Here is a 17,500-nt window from a genome sequence, read left to right on the forward strand (position 1 = left end):
ACACACACACACACACACTCACACACACACACACACACTCTCACACACACACACACACACACACACACATATACACACACTCTCACACACACACACACACACACACAACACACTCACACACACACACACACACACACACACACACACACACACACACACATATACACATATACACACACTCTCACACACACACACACACACACATATACACACACACACACACATATACATACACTCTCACACACACACACACAGACACAGTACACATTCATACACACAGACAAACACACACACACAGTACACATTCATATGCACAGACACACACACACACTCACACACACACACACACACACACACAGTACACATTCATACGCACAGACACACACACTCACAAATGTGAACAGCAAGAAGGGTATGACTGGAGGTTGCCAATGGTAACGCAGCGGTAAGCCAGGATACTGTCACTGCACTGTTGTAGATTCTCCAAACCAGTGAGCTGCCATTTCTGCACAGACACTGAAGTGTGTCTGTGAAACACTCCTGCCTGCTGCTGTCTCTCAGTCTGAGGGCTTCTTACGGGGTCTCTACCGCAGGAATTACGCTCAGCCAGAAAAGCCCTGGTATTTAAACCGAGAAAGAGCAGAAAATACCGACAAACTAACTCTGGAATCTCCCTTCCGCCCCCCAGCCGAACATCTTTACTCTGCACACTGCCTCTTCCCTGACCTTTCACATCTCTCCACCTTCAGCCAATAAAAAGAGTCTTTACATCTCTCCCCTTCAGCCAATAAAAAGAGTCTTTACATCTCTCTCCTTCAACCAACAGCACAAGTTTTCATATATCTCCACATCAGCCAATAACAAAAGTTTTTACATCTCTCTACCTTTAACCGATAGCAAGTGTTTTTAGGTGTCTCCCCCTTCAGCCAATAGCAAGAGTATTCACAGGTCTCAGGGTTGGGTGTCAGGCCAGAATTTCGATATTAAAACTGTTAAAGATTCAGTCAACCACACAACATGTTAAGGATTCAGTCAACCACACAATATGTTAAGGATTCAGTCAACCACACAACATGTTAAAGATTCAGTCAACCACACAACGTTTCAGAGTGAGAAGATCTGGGTGCGCAGGGCAAGCCATCGGCAGCCATCTTCCCTCCTGTAGCCATGGCAACCATCAGCCACAGCGAGCACTGTGCAGCCGGAGAGCGGAAGGGGAAGGATGTTATTAATATGACTGAGTTATTAATATTCCTCACTCATATCTGCCAGAATCGCACAGAGAAGCACACCTCACAGTACTAAACATCATTAACTTCATCATCATCATCATCATCATCACGACCACACCTCACAGTACTAAACATCTTCATCATCTTCATCTTTATCATCATCATCATCTAGCTGAGGGGAGCAGGATCTAAACTCAGCTCTGCTGATGTTCCCCAAAACCACTCAGACCAACCAGGAGCCCCGAGCTCACACAAATACCCCCACACAAATGCCCTTTCCTAAATACCCCTACATAAATACTCCCGCCCAAATGCCCCTACATAAATACCCCCACATTCAGTGGCAGATTCTCGAGGAGAAAGACCTAATGTTTGAACACAAACGCAAACTTAGTGCAGCTCACTACACCTTTCTAGCTCTCTTGACCAACCCTGGCGTTAGCAGAAGATTCCCTCAGCCAATCAGACGCGCACGTGGCTCACCACCCTCCCCCCCCCCCCACCCCCCCCCCCACCGTACCTTGCCCCCCTGCCTGGCCGCGGGGCGCGGGAAGAAGGAGGTTCTGGCGGTGAAGAAGGTGAAGTCTTCCTCATCCAGGCTGCAGTAGCCGCTGCTCATGCTATCACTCACACTCATCCTGCTGCCGTCGCTAAGGGCCGCCGCCGTCGCTATGGGCCGAGTCGCTAAGGGCCGCCGTCGCTATGGGCTGAGTCGCTAAGGGCCGCCGCCGTCGCTATGGGCTGAGTCGCGCCTGGCTACCTGCTCTGGGTCGGGGGGGCTGCCCCACATGTCATCAACAAACCGCGAAGGCAGGAAGGGGCGGGGGCTCGGAAAATCCGCAGAAACCCCATTCACGCGCCGTCTGTCCGAGGTCTTCGCCACGCACAACTCCGACCCGGCAGCGGTGCATCAGAGAGGATTCTGGGAGCTGCTGCCCCCGTTCGCCGGCCGGCGGCCCCCTCGACCGGTCGGGTTTATAACCGCCGAGTTCCACTCTCCAAAAACCTGCACCTCTCACTGTGTCACTGTGCGCTGTGCGCAGACTGTAGAGGAAGTGTCCCCACACACACACACACACACGCCGGTCAGCGCTGGGGGCCCAGGATTGGGCCGTCCGTGGAGGTGCCTGATCTGCTGACAGGAGCTCCGTTTCTGCAGCTCAGTCCTCTGAGCAACAACCAGCTTCTCCCGCCTGCCGCCGCATTACTGAGACCTGAACAGAGCCAGAGCAGCTCGCTTACTCCCTCCCTCCCGCTCCCTCTCTCTCTCTACCTCTCTCTCCTTCCCTCTCTCTCTCTCTCTCTCTCTTCACCTCTCTCTCTCTACCTCTCTCTCCTTCCCTCTCTCTCTCTCTCTCCACCTCCCCCTCTCTCTCCACCTCCCTCTCCCTCTCTCTCCACCTCCCCCTCTCTCTCCACCTCCCTCTCCCTCTCTATCTCTTTCTCTACCTCTCTCCACCTCCCTCTCTCTCTCTCTTTCTCTACCTCTCTCCACCTCCCTCTCTCTCTCTTCACCTCCCTCTCTCTCTCCACCTCCCTCTCTCTCTCTCTTCACCTCCCTCTCTCTCTACCTCTCTCGCTCTCTCTCTCTCAACCTCTCGCTCTCTCTCTCCCTCCTCCTCTCCCCCTCTCTCTCTCTCTCTACCTCTACCTCTCTCCACCTCCCTCTCTCTCTCTCTACCTCTCTCCACCTCCCTCTCTCTCCCTCTTCCTCTCCCCCCTCTCTCTCTCTGTGGTTTAGCTGGGTATCTTCCTCTGAGCTCACTGTAAGCTTACACAACCCCCCCCCCCCCTCCCCCCCCCTTCCTGCACGCAACCGTTCTCAACCCAGCCAAGCATTACTTCCTCTCTGAGAGAGATGCTGCAGAGAGAACCTGTGAGCTTCTCTCTCCCCGACATCCAGAACCAGCCAATCAGAACCAGAGCCAGCACCGACTGGACACAAAGCAGAACCAGGGCATAACGGGACCCAAATCAGAACCAGCCAATCAGAACCAAAGAAGAGCTTGACCTAAAGCAGAACCAGCCAATGAGATATTAAGGAATACAGAGTGCTAATTTTAGCATCGTACGCTCATTCATTACAGAGTAAGGATTGGGCATTGCCATGTTGTCATACAGTAGTTTTAAATATCCCTGCAATTCTAATCAAATATTAATCAGGCATGTCCACCATCAGCTCAAACACAGAACATTCTAGTTTATGCGGACCCATTTCTTCACTTCTCAAATTTAAACAGAAGACGCATAAAAATAGCATTATCAGCATGAAAATGTAAACACAGTAAAGATGAAAGCAGGAGGAAAGTGCAAGCAGTCTGAACTCGTTTACCGCTTCTCGTTTAGGGTCCCCCCCCCACCCCTGAACTACAATCTGGTCTCCTCAGCTCTTAGATCTGCCAGGCATGAGGGAGTCTGCAGGCGTAGATATCGACCCCCCCCCCCCCCAAACAACACATGGACAGAAAGCGGTCGGTATCGTCGTATGACAAATTACCTTGAGCTTCAGGGTTTGCTGCTATTATCATAATTGACTGCCACCGGTAAAGGGGGGGGGTTGTATTGACAGGCTGGGGGGGGGGGGGGGCCTCTCTGGGCTCGGGGAGGCGGGGGGGGGGGGTGATACTGTCCCCTCAGTCAGAGACACACACACACGCACACAGACACACAGACACACGCGCACACGCACACACACACACGCACACGCACACACACACACACACACACACACACACACTCACACACGCACACCCACACACACAGCGACACCTGATCACTGACACCTCAGGTCTCACTCTGTTTAAGTATGGAACACAGGAGCTCCATTTCACACACAGACACACACACACACACACACACACACAGTGTTAGCTGAGTACTCTCTGAGCTATCTGACGTAAGATGGAAAAACTGCGTCCATCAGGATCCCTTCCGACTGCATCCGGAACCTTCCATTAAACATTCATTAGAGCAGTAACCTGTCTCCCCACACAGAGAACCCGAGCGCACGTGTGTGCTATCTCGCCAGGCCGGAGTCATGTTCAGGGTTACGCATCACTTCCTGTTTTCCTGTTCCTCTGTGTGTTGTGCGTCCTGTACTCGTGAGGGGGGAGTTCCCCCTCATCACTGTGAAGCCCTTTGTAAACCGTGATATATATTTCCAAGGAATTATTATCATTATTAATTTGCATAGTATTTATATGCTTTTTTTTGAACATCTTGTATCAGTCAGAGGAGGCTGTAAAGAGTCTGGTGCCAGACGGAGGGAGGAAAGCTCTCTCTCCCCAGAATGAACTCGGGGTCATCAAATCTGTCCTTCTACAACTGACGCTAATGCTAATGCGAACGCTAATGCTAATGCGAACGCTAATGCTAACGCTACAGCACGAGGCCACAGAGAGGCCAACATTAATGCTACAGCACAAGGCCAAAGAGAGAGAGGCTACCTTAATGCTAATGCTAATGCTAACGCTACAACACAAGGCCACAGAGACGGGGGCAACATTAATGCTAATGCTAATGCTAGACCACAAGGCCACAGAGAAAGGCCAACATTAACGCTAATGCTAACTCTAATGCTACATTACATTACATTACATTGCTACAACACAAGGCCACAGAGAGAGAGGCCAACATTAACGCTAATGCTAACTGTAACGCTACAGCACAAGGCCACAGAGAGAGAAGCCAACATTAACGCTAATGCTAACTCTAATGCTACAGCACAAGGCCACAGAGAGAGAGGCCAACATGAACGCTAATGCTAACTCTAATGCTACAACACAAGGCCACAGAGAGAGAAGCCAACATTAACACTAATGCTAACTCTAATGCTAAAGCACAAGGCCACAGAGAGAGAGGCCAATATTAACGCTAATGCTAACTCTAATGCTACATTACATTACATTACATTGCTAGCACAAGGCCACAGAGAGAGGCGATGGTTGCTGATGCCAAAGACAGCCTGTTCGTCCAAGAATGTGTGCCCAGTGAATTTCTAACCGGACCAGATCTCTGTGATAAGATTTCAGAGACATGCTTTATTGAACCCCGTGGGGTATTGTGTCCTCTCTGCATTTGACCGTAGTTACGTAGGAGTGCCCAGGGACCAACTCCAGTTCTGAGGCCAGTGCCCTGGTCAACGGCAAGGCAGGAGTGCGGTAATGCCACAGGCATGGGAGCGACATGGCTCAGGCAGTAAGAGCAGTCGTCTCATTGGCTCAGGCAGTAAGAGCAGTCGTCTCATTGGCTCAGGCAGTAAGAGCAGTCGTCTCATTAGCTCAGGCAGTAAGAGCAGTCATCTCATTGGCTCAGGCAGTAAGAGCAGTCGTCTGGCAGTCGGAGGGTTGCCGGTTCGATCCCCCGCCCGGGCTGTGTCGAAGTGTCCCTGAGCAAGACACCTAACCCCCAAATGCTCCTGACGAGCTGGTCGGGGCCTTGCATGGCAGCCAATCGCCGTCGGTGTGTGAGTGTGTGTATGAATGGGTCAATGGAGAAGCATCAATTGTACAGCGCTTTGGATAAAGGCGCTATATAAATGCCTCCTATTTTACCATTTAATGTTTGTAAGAAGACTTTAAGACCCTGCGAGTGGATTATAACCTTTTAAATGTGCCAGCCTTTCACATGGCCAGATTAAAAGAGTCTCCGTGGAAACTGTTTTTAAACTTTGTTGCATCTGTTTCCCATTTCTTTCCTTATAAAGCTTGGTGTCATAACCAACAGTCAACATGAACAAAAAACCGTTAACATGCAAGGCCCTGGCGCCTGGAAAATACACACATCAATAAAAAAAGCTATAAGAAAACGAATAAACGTGTTTCTCTAAACTTGGTTTCTTTACTCTGAAACTTTAAATACTGAGCAAGTGATATACACGCACAGAATCATTTCAGGCCTTGCAGCGGATTGACAGTAATTAACTTGCAGAAAATGTGTGTTTTACTGGCTTTAGTGGGCTTGTGCTATTGTGTGCACTAAGACTGTTTACATTCCCAGCTGAAGCTAGGTATGTAACACCAGCATTAGCTTATACCCAGCTAGACTAGCTAAATTTTCAAGCTGGTCAAGCTGGCATAGCTTGATTGTACAGCAGGGAAGGGTACTTTACAGCAGGGTAGGGTACAGTAGGGTACAGTAGTGTACTGTAGCGTACTGTAGGGTACTGGGTACTGTAAACCCGACAGCACTGGAAAGCAGGGGGAGAGGCAGCTTTACTGTGTGCACTAAGATGGAGGCCCACCCAGTGTTTACTTCCATGTAAGGCTTGAGGATGAGGAACACTGTCTGAGAACACGCCGATGAGATCAGGAGGAAACGGACTCTAAGAGCAAAGACATCTTCAGTTCCTCATTCCTGATTGTGACCATAACACATATTATAATGGAAAAACTTAAAATCAGTTTCCAGTCAGACGTGTTCATCTTTTCTTTTCTTTTTTTTTCATTTACAGTGCATGATGAAGTGTCCCTGGTCTGACAGTGCAGGGTTCAGCCCATAGTAATCCTCTGAGATGTGATTTCAGCTCAGGTTCCTGAAGTTAACACAGATCAGGCCCAAAATGGCCGCCCCACAGACAATGGAAGAAGGAGCACAACACCACACACACACACACACACACATACTCACACACACACCCCCACACACACACACACACACACACACACACACACACCACATCACATCACATCACATCACATCACACACACACACACACACCACACCACATCACACACACACACAAATACACACACCACACACACACACACACACACACACACTCACACACACACCCCCACACACACACACACACACACACACACACCACATCACATCACATCACATCACACACACACACACACACACACACACACACACACACCACACCACATCACACACACACACAAATACACACACCACACACACACACACACACTGCAGCACAAACACACACACCACATCACATCACATCACACACACCACACCACATCACACACACACACAAATACACACACCACACACACACACACACAAACACACACACCACATCACAAACTCCAGCCACCAGGGGAAATGCAGAACTGGGTCAGCTGAAGGAGGGAGAATGGCTCACAGTGCAGGAAGGAATCCCCGTTCACAGCAGAAGCACCAGGGAGGGAATGAGAAACAGCCAGTGTGTGTGTGTGTGTGCGCGTGTGTGTGTGTGTGCGTGTGTGTGTGCAGGTGCCTGAAACACAGGTGAGGCCACGGCAGGTTTCACTGTAAACATGAATCAGGGATTCTCCTGTAGCTCTCCTGGGTTAAACCCTGCAGCAGTCCACACACACACACGCTCACACACACTGCAGGGCTGGTGTACATACATAAACACACACACACACACACACACACACACACACTTCATGGTTGGTGTACACACACACACACACACACAGAAGTGGTCTGTCAGGCCCAATCTGCTGCCAGTGGTGCAGGCAGAACCACCCAGCTGAGAGAGAGAGAGAGAGAGGAGAGAGGGGGAGGAGGAGAGAGAGATAGAGAGGGGGAGAGAGAGATGGAATGAAAGAGAGAAAGACAGAGAAAGAAAGAAGTGCCTGCAATACCCTGGGGCTCTCCTTCACATTATTCCCCCTTTCCCTCCCTGTATATACCCCGGTCTCTCCATTCCCCTCTGTGCACCTCTGAGCTTCCCTTCATCTCAGGGGAAGTTTTGGGGTGGGGCGTGGGGGTTTGGGTGGGGTGTGCGTGGGGGGGTTGTGTATTGGGGTGAAGCAGGGTCTCACCTGGCCCTGGGGGGCAGGGTCGGAGGTCCGTTGGGGAGGGGAGGCTGATTGTTTGTTGCTCTGGTTACAGTCCAGCTGTACGAGTCGCTCACATTCCAGATGACACGTGTAGCTGCAGTCTGGGGGAGGGGACACAGACACAGAGAGCCAATCAGGGCCCGGAACAACACACTGAGCACCAATCAGGGCCCGGAACCACATACTGAGCACCAATCAGGGCCCAGACGCTTATACTGAGCACGCGTGTAAGAGTGTGTGTGCACATGTGAAAGAGTGTATGCGTGGTGCTATTTGCCACAGTTCTCAGGCAGTCTTGTTTGATTTGTATAACAAGGCTTTAACAATGCTCTATTTCCCCTTTAAAATTCATTGCCCTGTGTCTGAAACGCGACAGAATAACAGTGTTCCTATATTCTGCCTGTATTTCACTATGACACATAAGACACACCTGAAGCTACCGAGTCACTGCAGACTAGGGGAGACCTCCAGTGTGTGGGTCAACACTTTCACAGAAGCCATCTTTCAGAATGTGGCTCCACCTAGTGGCCCTTTGTGGAAAGTTCTCTTGAGAAGTTCTCTTGAGAAGTCTTTGCTCTGCTCAACTTCGTCAATTCACCAAAAAGTACAAAAAACAAACTGTGTCCACACACAGTGATAGAAACAGCTTCAGAGCATCACGATGCTGTCATCACTGGTCTAAATTTGGAGCAGTATGTCCGGGTAAAAGAGATTGATGCTGGGAGGATGTTTAAATATTTGAAAAATCATGCGATAAAGGTTACTAAAACAGTCCCCCATTAATCTGATACAGGACATTTGCTTCCCGCAGATGTAATGAGGAAATCTGACCAGCAGGTGGCAGTACTGAGATCACGGATGGAAACTTATTGTTTAGTTGCAGCAAAATATTTGGGCATGTACAGTAAGCGGAATCATTTTGTTGAATGTTAAAGGAAAGCACATATTTCACACTGGCCTGAAAGATACTTCAAACACTTTTAATCTGTGAAACATGAGGCTCTCATTTTCTTACGCAGAATGGCAAACAGGAAAATTAATTTGCAACCAAAATCACATCTTAACGGAAAACGCTCACACAAACACACACACACACACACAAACACACACACACACACACTCACACACACTCACACTCACACACTCACACACACAAACACACACACACACACACACACACACAAACACACACACACACGGCACTCGATTCAGCAGCGTCCAGTTTAAATAATGTTTTTTTACCGACCATTCCCATTGGCTGGAGCTTTCTGAGTGCTTCTCAGTCATTCATAATATGGGGGGGGGGCGTAACCAAGGAAACCACTCACTGAGGTTTCCACAGCAGCAGTGGAAAGCCTGTGAGATATTCACATAAAAGCAGAGAGACTTCCCTCTTCACCTCATGGGCCTTAAGCCCAATGTAGCTGAAACGGTTCTGGATCAATAGATTCAACCCCCCACCCCCACCCCAGAGATCCAGACCCAGTTCCTCATGCAGTCACTCGGGGGGGGGGGGGGGCTGGGGGGGTATCACTGCTGGCACTGACTGTGTTGAGTGAGGTTACAAACACAGCTAGCATATCTGTGAGGTTACAAACACAGCTAGCATATCTGTGAGGTTACAAACACAGCTAGCATATCTGTGAGGTTACAAACACAGCTAGCGTATCTGTGAGGTTACAAACACAGCTAGCATATCTGTGAGGTTACAAACACAGCTAGCATATCTGTGTGGTTAAAAACACAGCTAGCATATCTGTGAGGTTACAAACACAGCTAGCGTATCTGTGAGGTTACAAACACAGCTAGCATATCTGTGAGGTTACAAACACAGCTAGCATATCTGTGAGGTTAAAAACACAGCTAGCATATCTGTGAGGTTAAAAACACAGCTAGCGTATCTGTGAGGTTAAAAACACAGCTAGCGTATCTGTGAGGTTACAAACACAGCTAGCATATCTGTGAGGTTACAAACACAGCTAGCATATCTGTGAGGTTAAAAACACAGCTAGCATATCTGTGAGGTTAAAAACACAGCTAGCGTATCTGTGAGGTTAATGTTCACCCCTTATCAAAATACAAGACAACTTTGAGAACACACCATATTCATGTTAAGCTCCAGTTTGACATTTCTACAGATAGAAGAGTGGAAAATGCAGAGAAGTTTGGCTGAATGGCGATGGGGTATGGTATCTGGTGAGGTATGCCCTCTAAGTAAGGTATCTGGCTAAATGTGATAGAATGAAGGCATTTTTAAGCAAATTATTATTATTATTATTAAAAATATATAGATTATTAACAAAGTATCAGGGGTGGGGTATTAATGCACTTAAATTTAATTAATCTGTTTTTTTTTTTCAGATGATTCATCGGTTTTTTAGGCCATTCATGGTGTCTAATCCCAGAGTGCTGTAATTCCCCCCACAGCCAGCAGGACGGCGCCCTGGGGCAGGGGCAGTCAGCTCTGGGGGCAGTCAGCTCTGGGGGCAGTCCAAAGCAAACAGGAGGAAATGGGTTTGGGGAAAATGGGAAGTCATTTTTCATCCTCAAACACACAAAACAAGATAAAGGCCCAGTGCAAAAGTTTGGGAGCCCTGTCAGTTAGCACTTTGTAACTCCTCCTCAGGCAACCATAACAGCTTGTAAATGCTTACTGCAGCCAGCTAAGAGTCTTTCAATTCAACGCTTTTGGAATTTCCCCCCATTCTTCCTGGCAGGACACCTCTAGCTCAGAAATATTCTTTGGCCTCCTTGCATGTACGGCATGTTTGAGATCTCTCCTCAGATGTTCAATAACATTCAAGTGTGGTGGCCTTTATCTGTCTTTCCTGGAGGTACTTCATGGTTGATTTCGAGATATCCTTTGGATCACTGTCTTAATGGAATACCCAACCTCTCTTCAACTTCAATGTCTGGACTGACCTTCATTAGCCTCTAGAATTTCTTAATATTTGGTGGAATCCACTCTTCCTTCCAACTGCACAATATTTCCTGTGCCCCCAGCTGTCACACAACCCCAAAGCATAATGGATTCACCTCCATGCTTCACAGTTGGCAAGGTGTTCTACTCTACAAAGGCTTCACCCTTTGGTAGTTGCCAAAAAGTTCAATTTTGTTTTCATCTGTCCAAAGCACTGTTCCAAAAGGCTTCAGGCTTCTCAATGTTTTCTCTTGAATACTTCAGACACTTCATTTTTGTTGAGGTCATTCTTTCTGGCAACTCTACCATGTAGGTCTTTGTTGTTTAAAGCACATTGTATTGTTGTCCTGGTGCTAACACCAGCTAGACTCCACTTCTGATCGTGCCTAACCACCCCCTAGCTGTGCCAATATCAACGGGTTCACGGGTTCCAAAGGGTTCCCATTTCTCATTCCACGGGTTCCCATTTCTCGTTCCACGGGTTCTCGTTCCATAATGCTTGATTAAAGCAGGGGTCCCCACACTTCTGTACCCCACTGTGTGTGCACTCCACTGTGTGTGCACCCTGCTGTGTCTGCACCCCACTGTGTGTGCACCCCACTGTGTCTGTACCCCACTGTGTCTGTACCCCACTGTGTGTGCACCCCACTGTGTCTGCACCCCGCTGTGTCTGTACCCCACTGTGTCTGTACCCCGCTGTGTGTGCACCCCGCTGTGTGTGTACCCCACTGTGTCTGTACCCCACTGTGTGTGCACCCCACTGTGTCTGCACCCCGCTGTGTCTGTACCCTACTGTGTCTGTACCCCGCTGTGTGTGCACCCCGCTGTGTGTGTACCCCACTGTGTCTGTACCCCACTGTGTGTGTACCCCGCTGTGTGTGCACCCTGCTGTGTGTGCACCCCGCTGTGTGTGTACCCCGCTGTGTGTGTACCCCACTGTGTCTGTACCCCACTGTGTGTGCACCCTGCTGTGTCTGCACCCCACTGTGTGTGCACTCCACCCTCAGGCGGAAATGAGCAGGCGGGGCGAGCAGGTCACAGCTCCAGACGGGGAGAACTCTGGAGCACGGTCTACGTCACGGTCTACGTCAGGGATCCTGGGAAGCTCCTGCACGCTGTACAGACTGTCCCTGGCCCCTGCCCCGGCCCCCGCCCCGGCCCCCGCCCTGGCCCTGTGATGAGGCTGCTGACTCAGCCTCTCCCTGCTCCTCTCCTGAGTCACACAGAGCCGCATCACTTCCTCAGGAACGCCCGCAGAACGGCAGCATTCAGGAAGCAGCCCCTGACCCTGACCCCCGCACCCTGACCCCCGCACCCTGACCCCCCCCTTACTCTCAGACCCAAGGCCCTCCACCAAGCTGGGGATCTCTCTCTCTCCCAGGCCTGTGTCTGTGGGCCTGTGGGCCTGTGGGTCTGTGTGGGTCTGTGTGTCTGTGGGCCTGTGTGTCTGTGTGTCTGTGTGGGTCTGTGTGTCTGTGGGCCTGTGTGTCTGTGGGTCTGTGGGCCTGTGGGTCTGTGTGGGTCTGTGTGTCTGTGGGTCTGTGGGCCTGTGTGGGTCTGTGGGTCTGTGGGCCTGTGGGTCTGTGGGCCTGTGTGTCTGTGGGTCTGTGGGCCTGTGGGCCTGTGGGTCTGTGTGTCTGTGTGTCTGTGGGCCTGTGGGCCTGTGGGCCTGTGGGTCTGTGTGTCTGTGTGGGCCTGTGTCTGTGGGTCTGTGTGTCTGTGGGCCTGTGTGTCTGTGGGCCTGTGTGTCTGTGGGCCTGTGGGTCTGTGGGTCTGTGTGGGTCTGTGTGTCTGTGGGCCTGTGGGTCTGTGTGGGTCTGTGGGCCTGTGTGTCTGTGTGTCTGTGTGTCTGTGTGGGTCTGTGTGTCTGTGGGCCTGTGGGCCTGTGGGTCTGTGTGTCTGTGGGTCTGTGGGCTATTTCATATTGTCACATATAAAAGGATAAGGGGTGAACATTGGCTCAAGAGACAAGAGCAGTCATCTGGCAGTCGAAGGGTTGCCGGTTCGATCCCACCCTGGGTGTGTCAAAGTGTCCCTGGGCAAGACAACTAAACCCCAAGTGTGTGAGTGAATTGTAAAGTGCTTTGTGCTTTGGATAGAGAAGAGAGCAAATAACAATAAGAATAACATTTCCACAGACTGCAGAAAAGCCCCAGGAAATTTCTCAATAATCTATCCTGCAGAACAATTATAATCTAGCCTACTGAGAATCTGGAGAATGGAAACTTGTTTTTCCAACATGATGTTCCTACACTTCTCAGTATGACATTATGTCTTTTTAAATGGAGTGACACACATTTGGGACTCCCCCAAAAACACAACTTCTCCTTCGGACAGAAGAGCAGAATGTTCCAGGACAGAAGTCTTCACCACAGAAGAGGAAACGGTGCCAGAATTCCCCCGAAACGCAGCGGAATTGAGCGGGGAGTCTCGTGGACAAGCTCTCACTGGACATTTTCATATTGTGCCCCCCCTCCAATACCCCCATGCCCCCGCCCCTCTCACACCCCTCTCCCACAGAAGTGTGACGTTTCCATTCCGCGTCCAGGAGGCTCAGACCCTGACAGGCAGGTCTGGAACAGGACTGGAGGCCTCTGCTTTAGGGCCTTCTGAAAAGCGTTTCAGGCGCTTCTCCCCCCCCCACCCTGCGCACAGCACTGAGCACAGCACTGAGCACAGCACTGAGCACAACACTGAGCACAACACTGAGCATGCTCTGTTTCATTCACACAAGGTGAGCTCGGGTTCAGGTTCTGACTGCCAGACACATGGACACCAGTAGGATAATGGTCATGTTTGGAGACAGAAACTGACTAATTGGAGCAAGCGGAGGGCAATTAGCCAACGATTAGGCACATAATGCCCCCCTGTGCCCCCCAGGGTGACCTGCGAGCGGGGCATTAGGGGGGGCAGGGGTGGGTTTACAGCTAGGCCTGTTCTAGGCTCCCATCAGTGATCTGCCTTACAAACGTCCTTTAAGAAGCAAGTTCACATGGAGCTTACATGAAGGACCGAGTTAGTGAGAGGAAGAGACCTCACATAAGATGGGGGGGGGGGTTAAAAGAGGGCAGGGCAGCTAGGGAGGAGAAAACTGCCCCCCCCCCAACTTCAATCTGACCCCTGACCCCCCCAGCTGAACCAGGCAGCCCCCCCACCGCACCCCAGGGGAACGTCCCTTCACAGAGCCACACTGCCCCCCCACAACTTCAGCAAACACCCCCACCCCCCACCCCACCACCCCAACACCCCACCACCGCGGGACCCAAAGTCAACAAGCAACAAGCAGCCAACAGGACCACCACAACCCCCCTCTCAGTACTGGGGCCAGTCTCACAACATCTCTTTGGAAAGCGTCACGTAAATGATCGAAGTGTGGATCCATCTCTCCTCATCTGCCATGTCTGTAACTGACCTGTGGATCCACCTCTCCTCATCTGCCACGTCTGTAACAGACCTGTGGATCCACCTCTCCCCATCTGCCACGTCTGTAACTGACCTGTGGATCCACCTCTCCCCATCTGCCACGTCTGTAACTGACCTGTGGATCCACCTCTCCCCATCTGCCACGTCTGTAACTGACCTGTGGATCCACCTCTCCCCATCTGCCACGTCTGTAACTGACCTGTGGATCCACCTCTCCCCATCAGCCACGTCTGTAACTGACATGGCTTCGAAAAATAGCAAGTAAAAGAAAAAATTAAGCAATGGGAATCTACTGCTGACACAAGGGTGAGAGGAAGAAGTTCTCTCTCCTTCCTCTCCTTCTCTCCCTCCCTCTCTCCCTCATTCTCTCTCTCTCCCTCCCTCTCTCATTCTCTCTCTCCTTCTCTCTCCCTCCTGAGCTTTAGAGAAGGTTCCAGAAGGTGTAGCTCCTCCCGTTTATAATGGGAACTTCAGACTGTTTATAAATTACTGCTGTTGAGGGACTGTGCTCAGTGCTGGCAGCATCATACCTGGGATTGAGAGCATCGCCACAAACATTAACACTACCACTACCACACTGTGACTAAAACACTAACACTACCACACTGTGACTAAAACACTAACACTACCACACTGTGACTAAAACACTACCACACTGTGACTAAAACACTACCACACTGTGACTAAAACACTAACACTACCACACTGTGACTAAAACACTAACACTACCACACTGTGAGTAAAACACTAACACTACCACACTGTGACTAAAACACTACCACTACCACACTGTAAGTAAAACACTAACACTACCACACTGTGACTAAAACACTACCACACTGTGACTAAAACACTAACACTACCACACTGTGAATAAAACACTAACACTACCACACTGTGAGTAAAACACTAACACTACCACACTGTGACTAAAACACTAACACTACCACACTGTAAGTAAAACACTAACACTACCACACTGTGACTAAAACACTAACACTACCACACTGTGACTAAAACACTACCACTACCACACTGTGACTAAAACACTACCACTACCACACTGTGACTAAAACACTAACACTACCACACTGTAACTAAAACACTAACACACTGTAACTAAACACTAACACACTGTGTTACTACAACACTACCACACTGTAACTACAACACTAACACACCATGTGACTAAAACACTAACACACTGTGTTACTACAACACTACCACACTGTAACTAAAACACTAACACACCATGTGACTAAAACACTAACACACTTTGTAACTAAAACACTAACACACTGTGTTACTACAACACTAACACACTGTGTAACTAAAACACATACACACTGTGTTACTACAACAGTAACACACTGTGTAACTAAAACACATACACACACACACTGTGTTACTACAACACTAACACACTGTGTAACTAAAACACATACACACACACACTGTGTTACTACAACACTAACACACCATGTGACTAAAACAGTAACACACTTTGTAACTAAAACACTAAAATGGCTGCCTCTGCTCTCAGGAGCCAATCAGGGTCGTGTAAACTTTTGGCCTGAAAGTGTCTGAATGTGTCAGTGACTATGAGTGAACATTTACCCTTCTCTATGTCAGGGCCAACGTTCCTGTGTGTCAGGACTTCAACATCTTTTCCAGGAATAATGCCAGGTTTCCAGTATTCCATCTGAGGATGGACAGGGATGAGATGGGAAAGATCCGGAATAAGGTGCAAAACTCTCCCAACATTCCCCCCACCACCGCCATTCCGCCCTGGCACTGGAGGCCGTTTCCATGGAAACGCTGAACAGCAGCATCGCTCCCGGAGACAGGGAGAGCGCAGCGAGCCCAGAGTATCTCAGACCTGACCAGTCGAGCCCCGATCGCCACTCTGATCACCGGCCGCCGTAAGGGTGATGCACTGCGGAACGCACCTGCAGGGCATTCTGGGACATCATTATCAGCTCTCTGCAGAGGGACCTCAGCACCACCACAGCTGCACAGGTTCATCAATATAATCACGTGTCACCGTCTTAATTGCGCTTCGTTTAGAAGGTTAACCTGATTCCAGTGAGAGTGTGGATGTTTAAAATGTGCATACCAACAGCTGGTGGTTTCCTGTTGCACAGTGCAATTTATTCCATTTTGCCGTTTGAAAGAGCAGGTTAGAAAGCACTCGAGCAGAAAGAGAGAAGCTAATGAGCCACTGTACAGAGAGACTGCCAGAAGAGCTGGGCACTGATTGGATATTATGGCAGAAGAGCTGTGCACTGAATGGATATTATGGCAGAAGAGCTGTGCACTCATTGGATATTATGGCAGAAGAGCTGTGCACTGATTGGTTATTACTGCACAGAACCGTGCACTGATTGGTTACTACTGCACAGAACCTCATACAGAATGCATAGGAATACCTTTCGCTTCCACGTACTGTTGAAAACACCAGTACACCAACACACCAGTACACCAATATACCAACACAGCTAAATACCAACACACGAATACACCAGTACACCAACACACCAGTACACCAATATACCAACACAGCTAAATACCAACACACGAATACACCAGTACACCAACACATCAACACACCAACACACGAAAACACGTAACACACCAATACACCAGTACACCATTGCACAAACACACCAGTACACCAATTCATGTCAATGATATTTCAGTTCAATAACAATCATTTAATTCCTACCCCAAGTAAATGTTAATAAAAACAAGTCATGATTTAAATTACGCATGTTTGAGTTCAGTGCTGTGCACAACAGAAGACTGCCAGGCAGTCCTCAGAAGTTCACCTTGAAATGATCATTAAACCAGATCAGATGAACCTTTCAGCCAGAGAAAAGGTGATGTATGTGTTTGGGAATATGAACCCTGGGAAAGTGCTTTGTGAACAGAATGCAGCGAGCACACACAACGTCAACAGTCACGAGCTGGACCCGGACACACGGTTCATCCACCTGGGGTAATTCTGTCCTTTAACTTGGCTAAGTGCCTTTTCAGGATTATCACACAAAAAAACGAGAACATTCCGGGTATTCAGGCCCAGAAGTCCCGGAGGCAGCCAGCGATCCGATTTTCCGAGCTGAACG

General features: G+C 49.4%; 1 protein-coding gene across 2 annotated transcripts in view; it reads right to left on the reverse strand.

Annotated features, from left to right (window-relative positions):
* rassf5 (Ras association domain family member 5) overlaps positions 1-17,500 on the reverse strand; it is a 33,604-nt gene that overhangs the window by 8,140 nt on the left and 7,964 nt on the right. Inside the window, exon 2 of one of the 2 annotated variants that reach the window (XM_061218671.1) lies at positions 8,015-8,133. In XM_061218671.1, coding sequence (XP_061074655.1) covers positions 8,015-8,133 — 119 coding nt within the window. Of the gene's footprint in view, positions 1-1,752; positions 1,921-8,014; positions 8,134-17,500 lie in introns of those variants that run through there. The other variant, XM_061218672.1, reaches the window with a different exon arrangement.

Source organism: Conger conger, chromosome 14 (assembly GCF_963514075.1).
Source record: "Conger conger chromosome 14, fConCon1.1, whole genome shotgun sequence".
Taxonomy (NCBI): domain Eukaryota; kingdom Metazoa; phylum Chordata; class Actinopteri; order Anguilliformes; family Congridae; genus Conger; species Conger conger.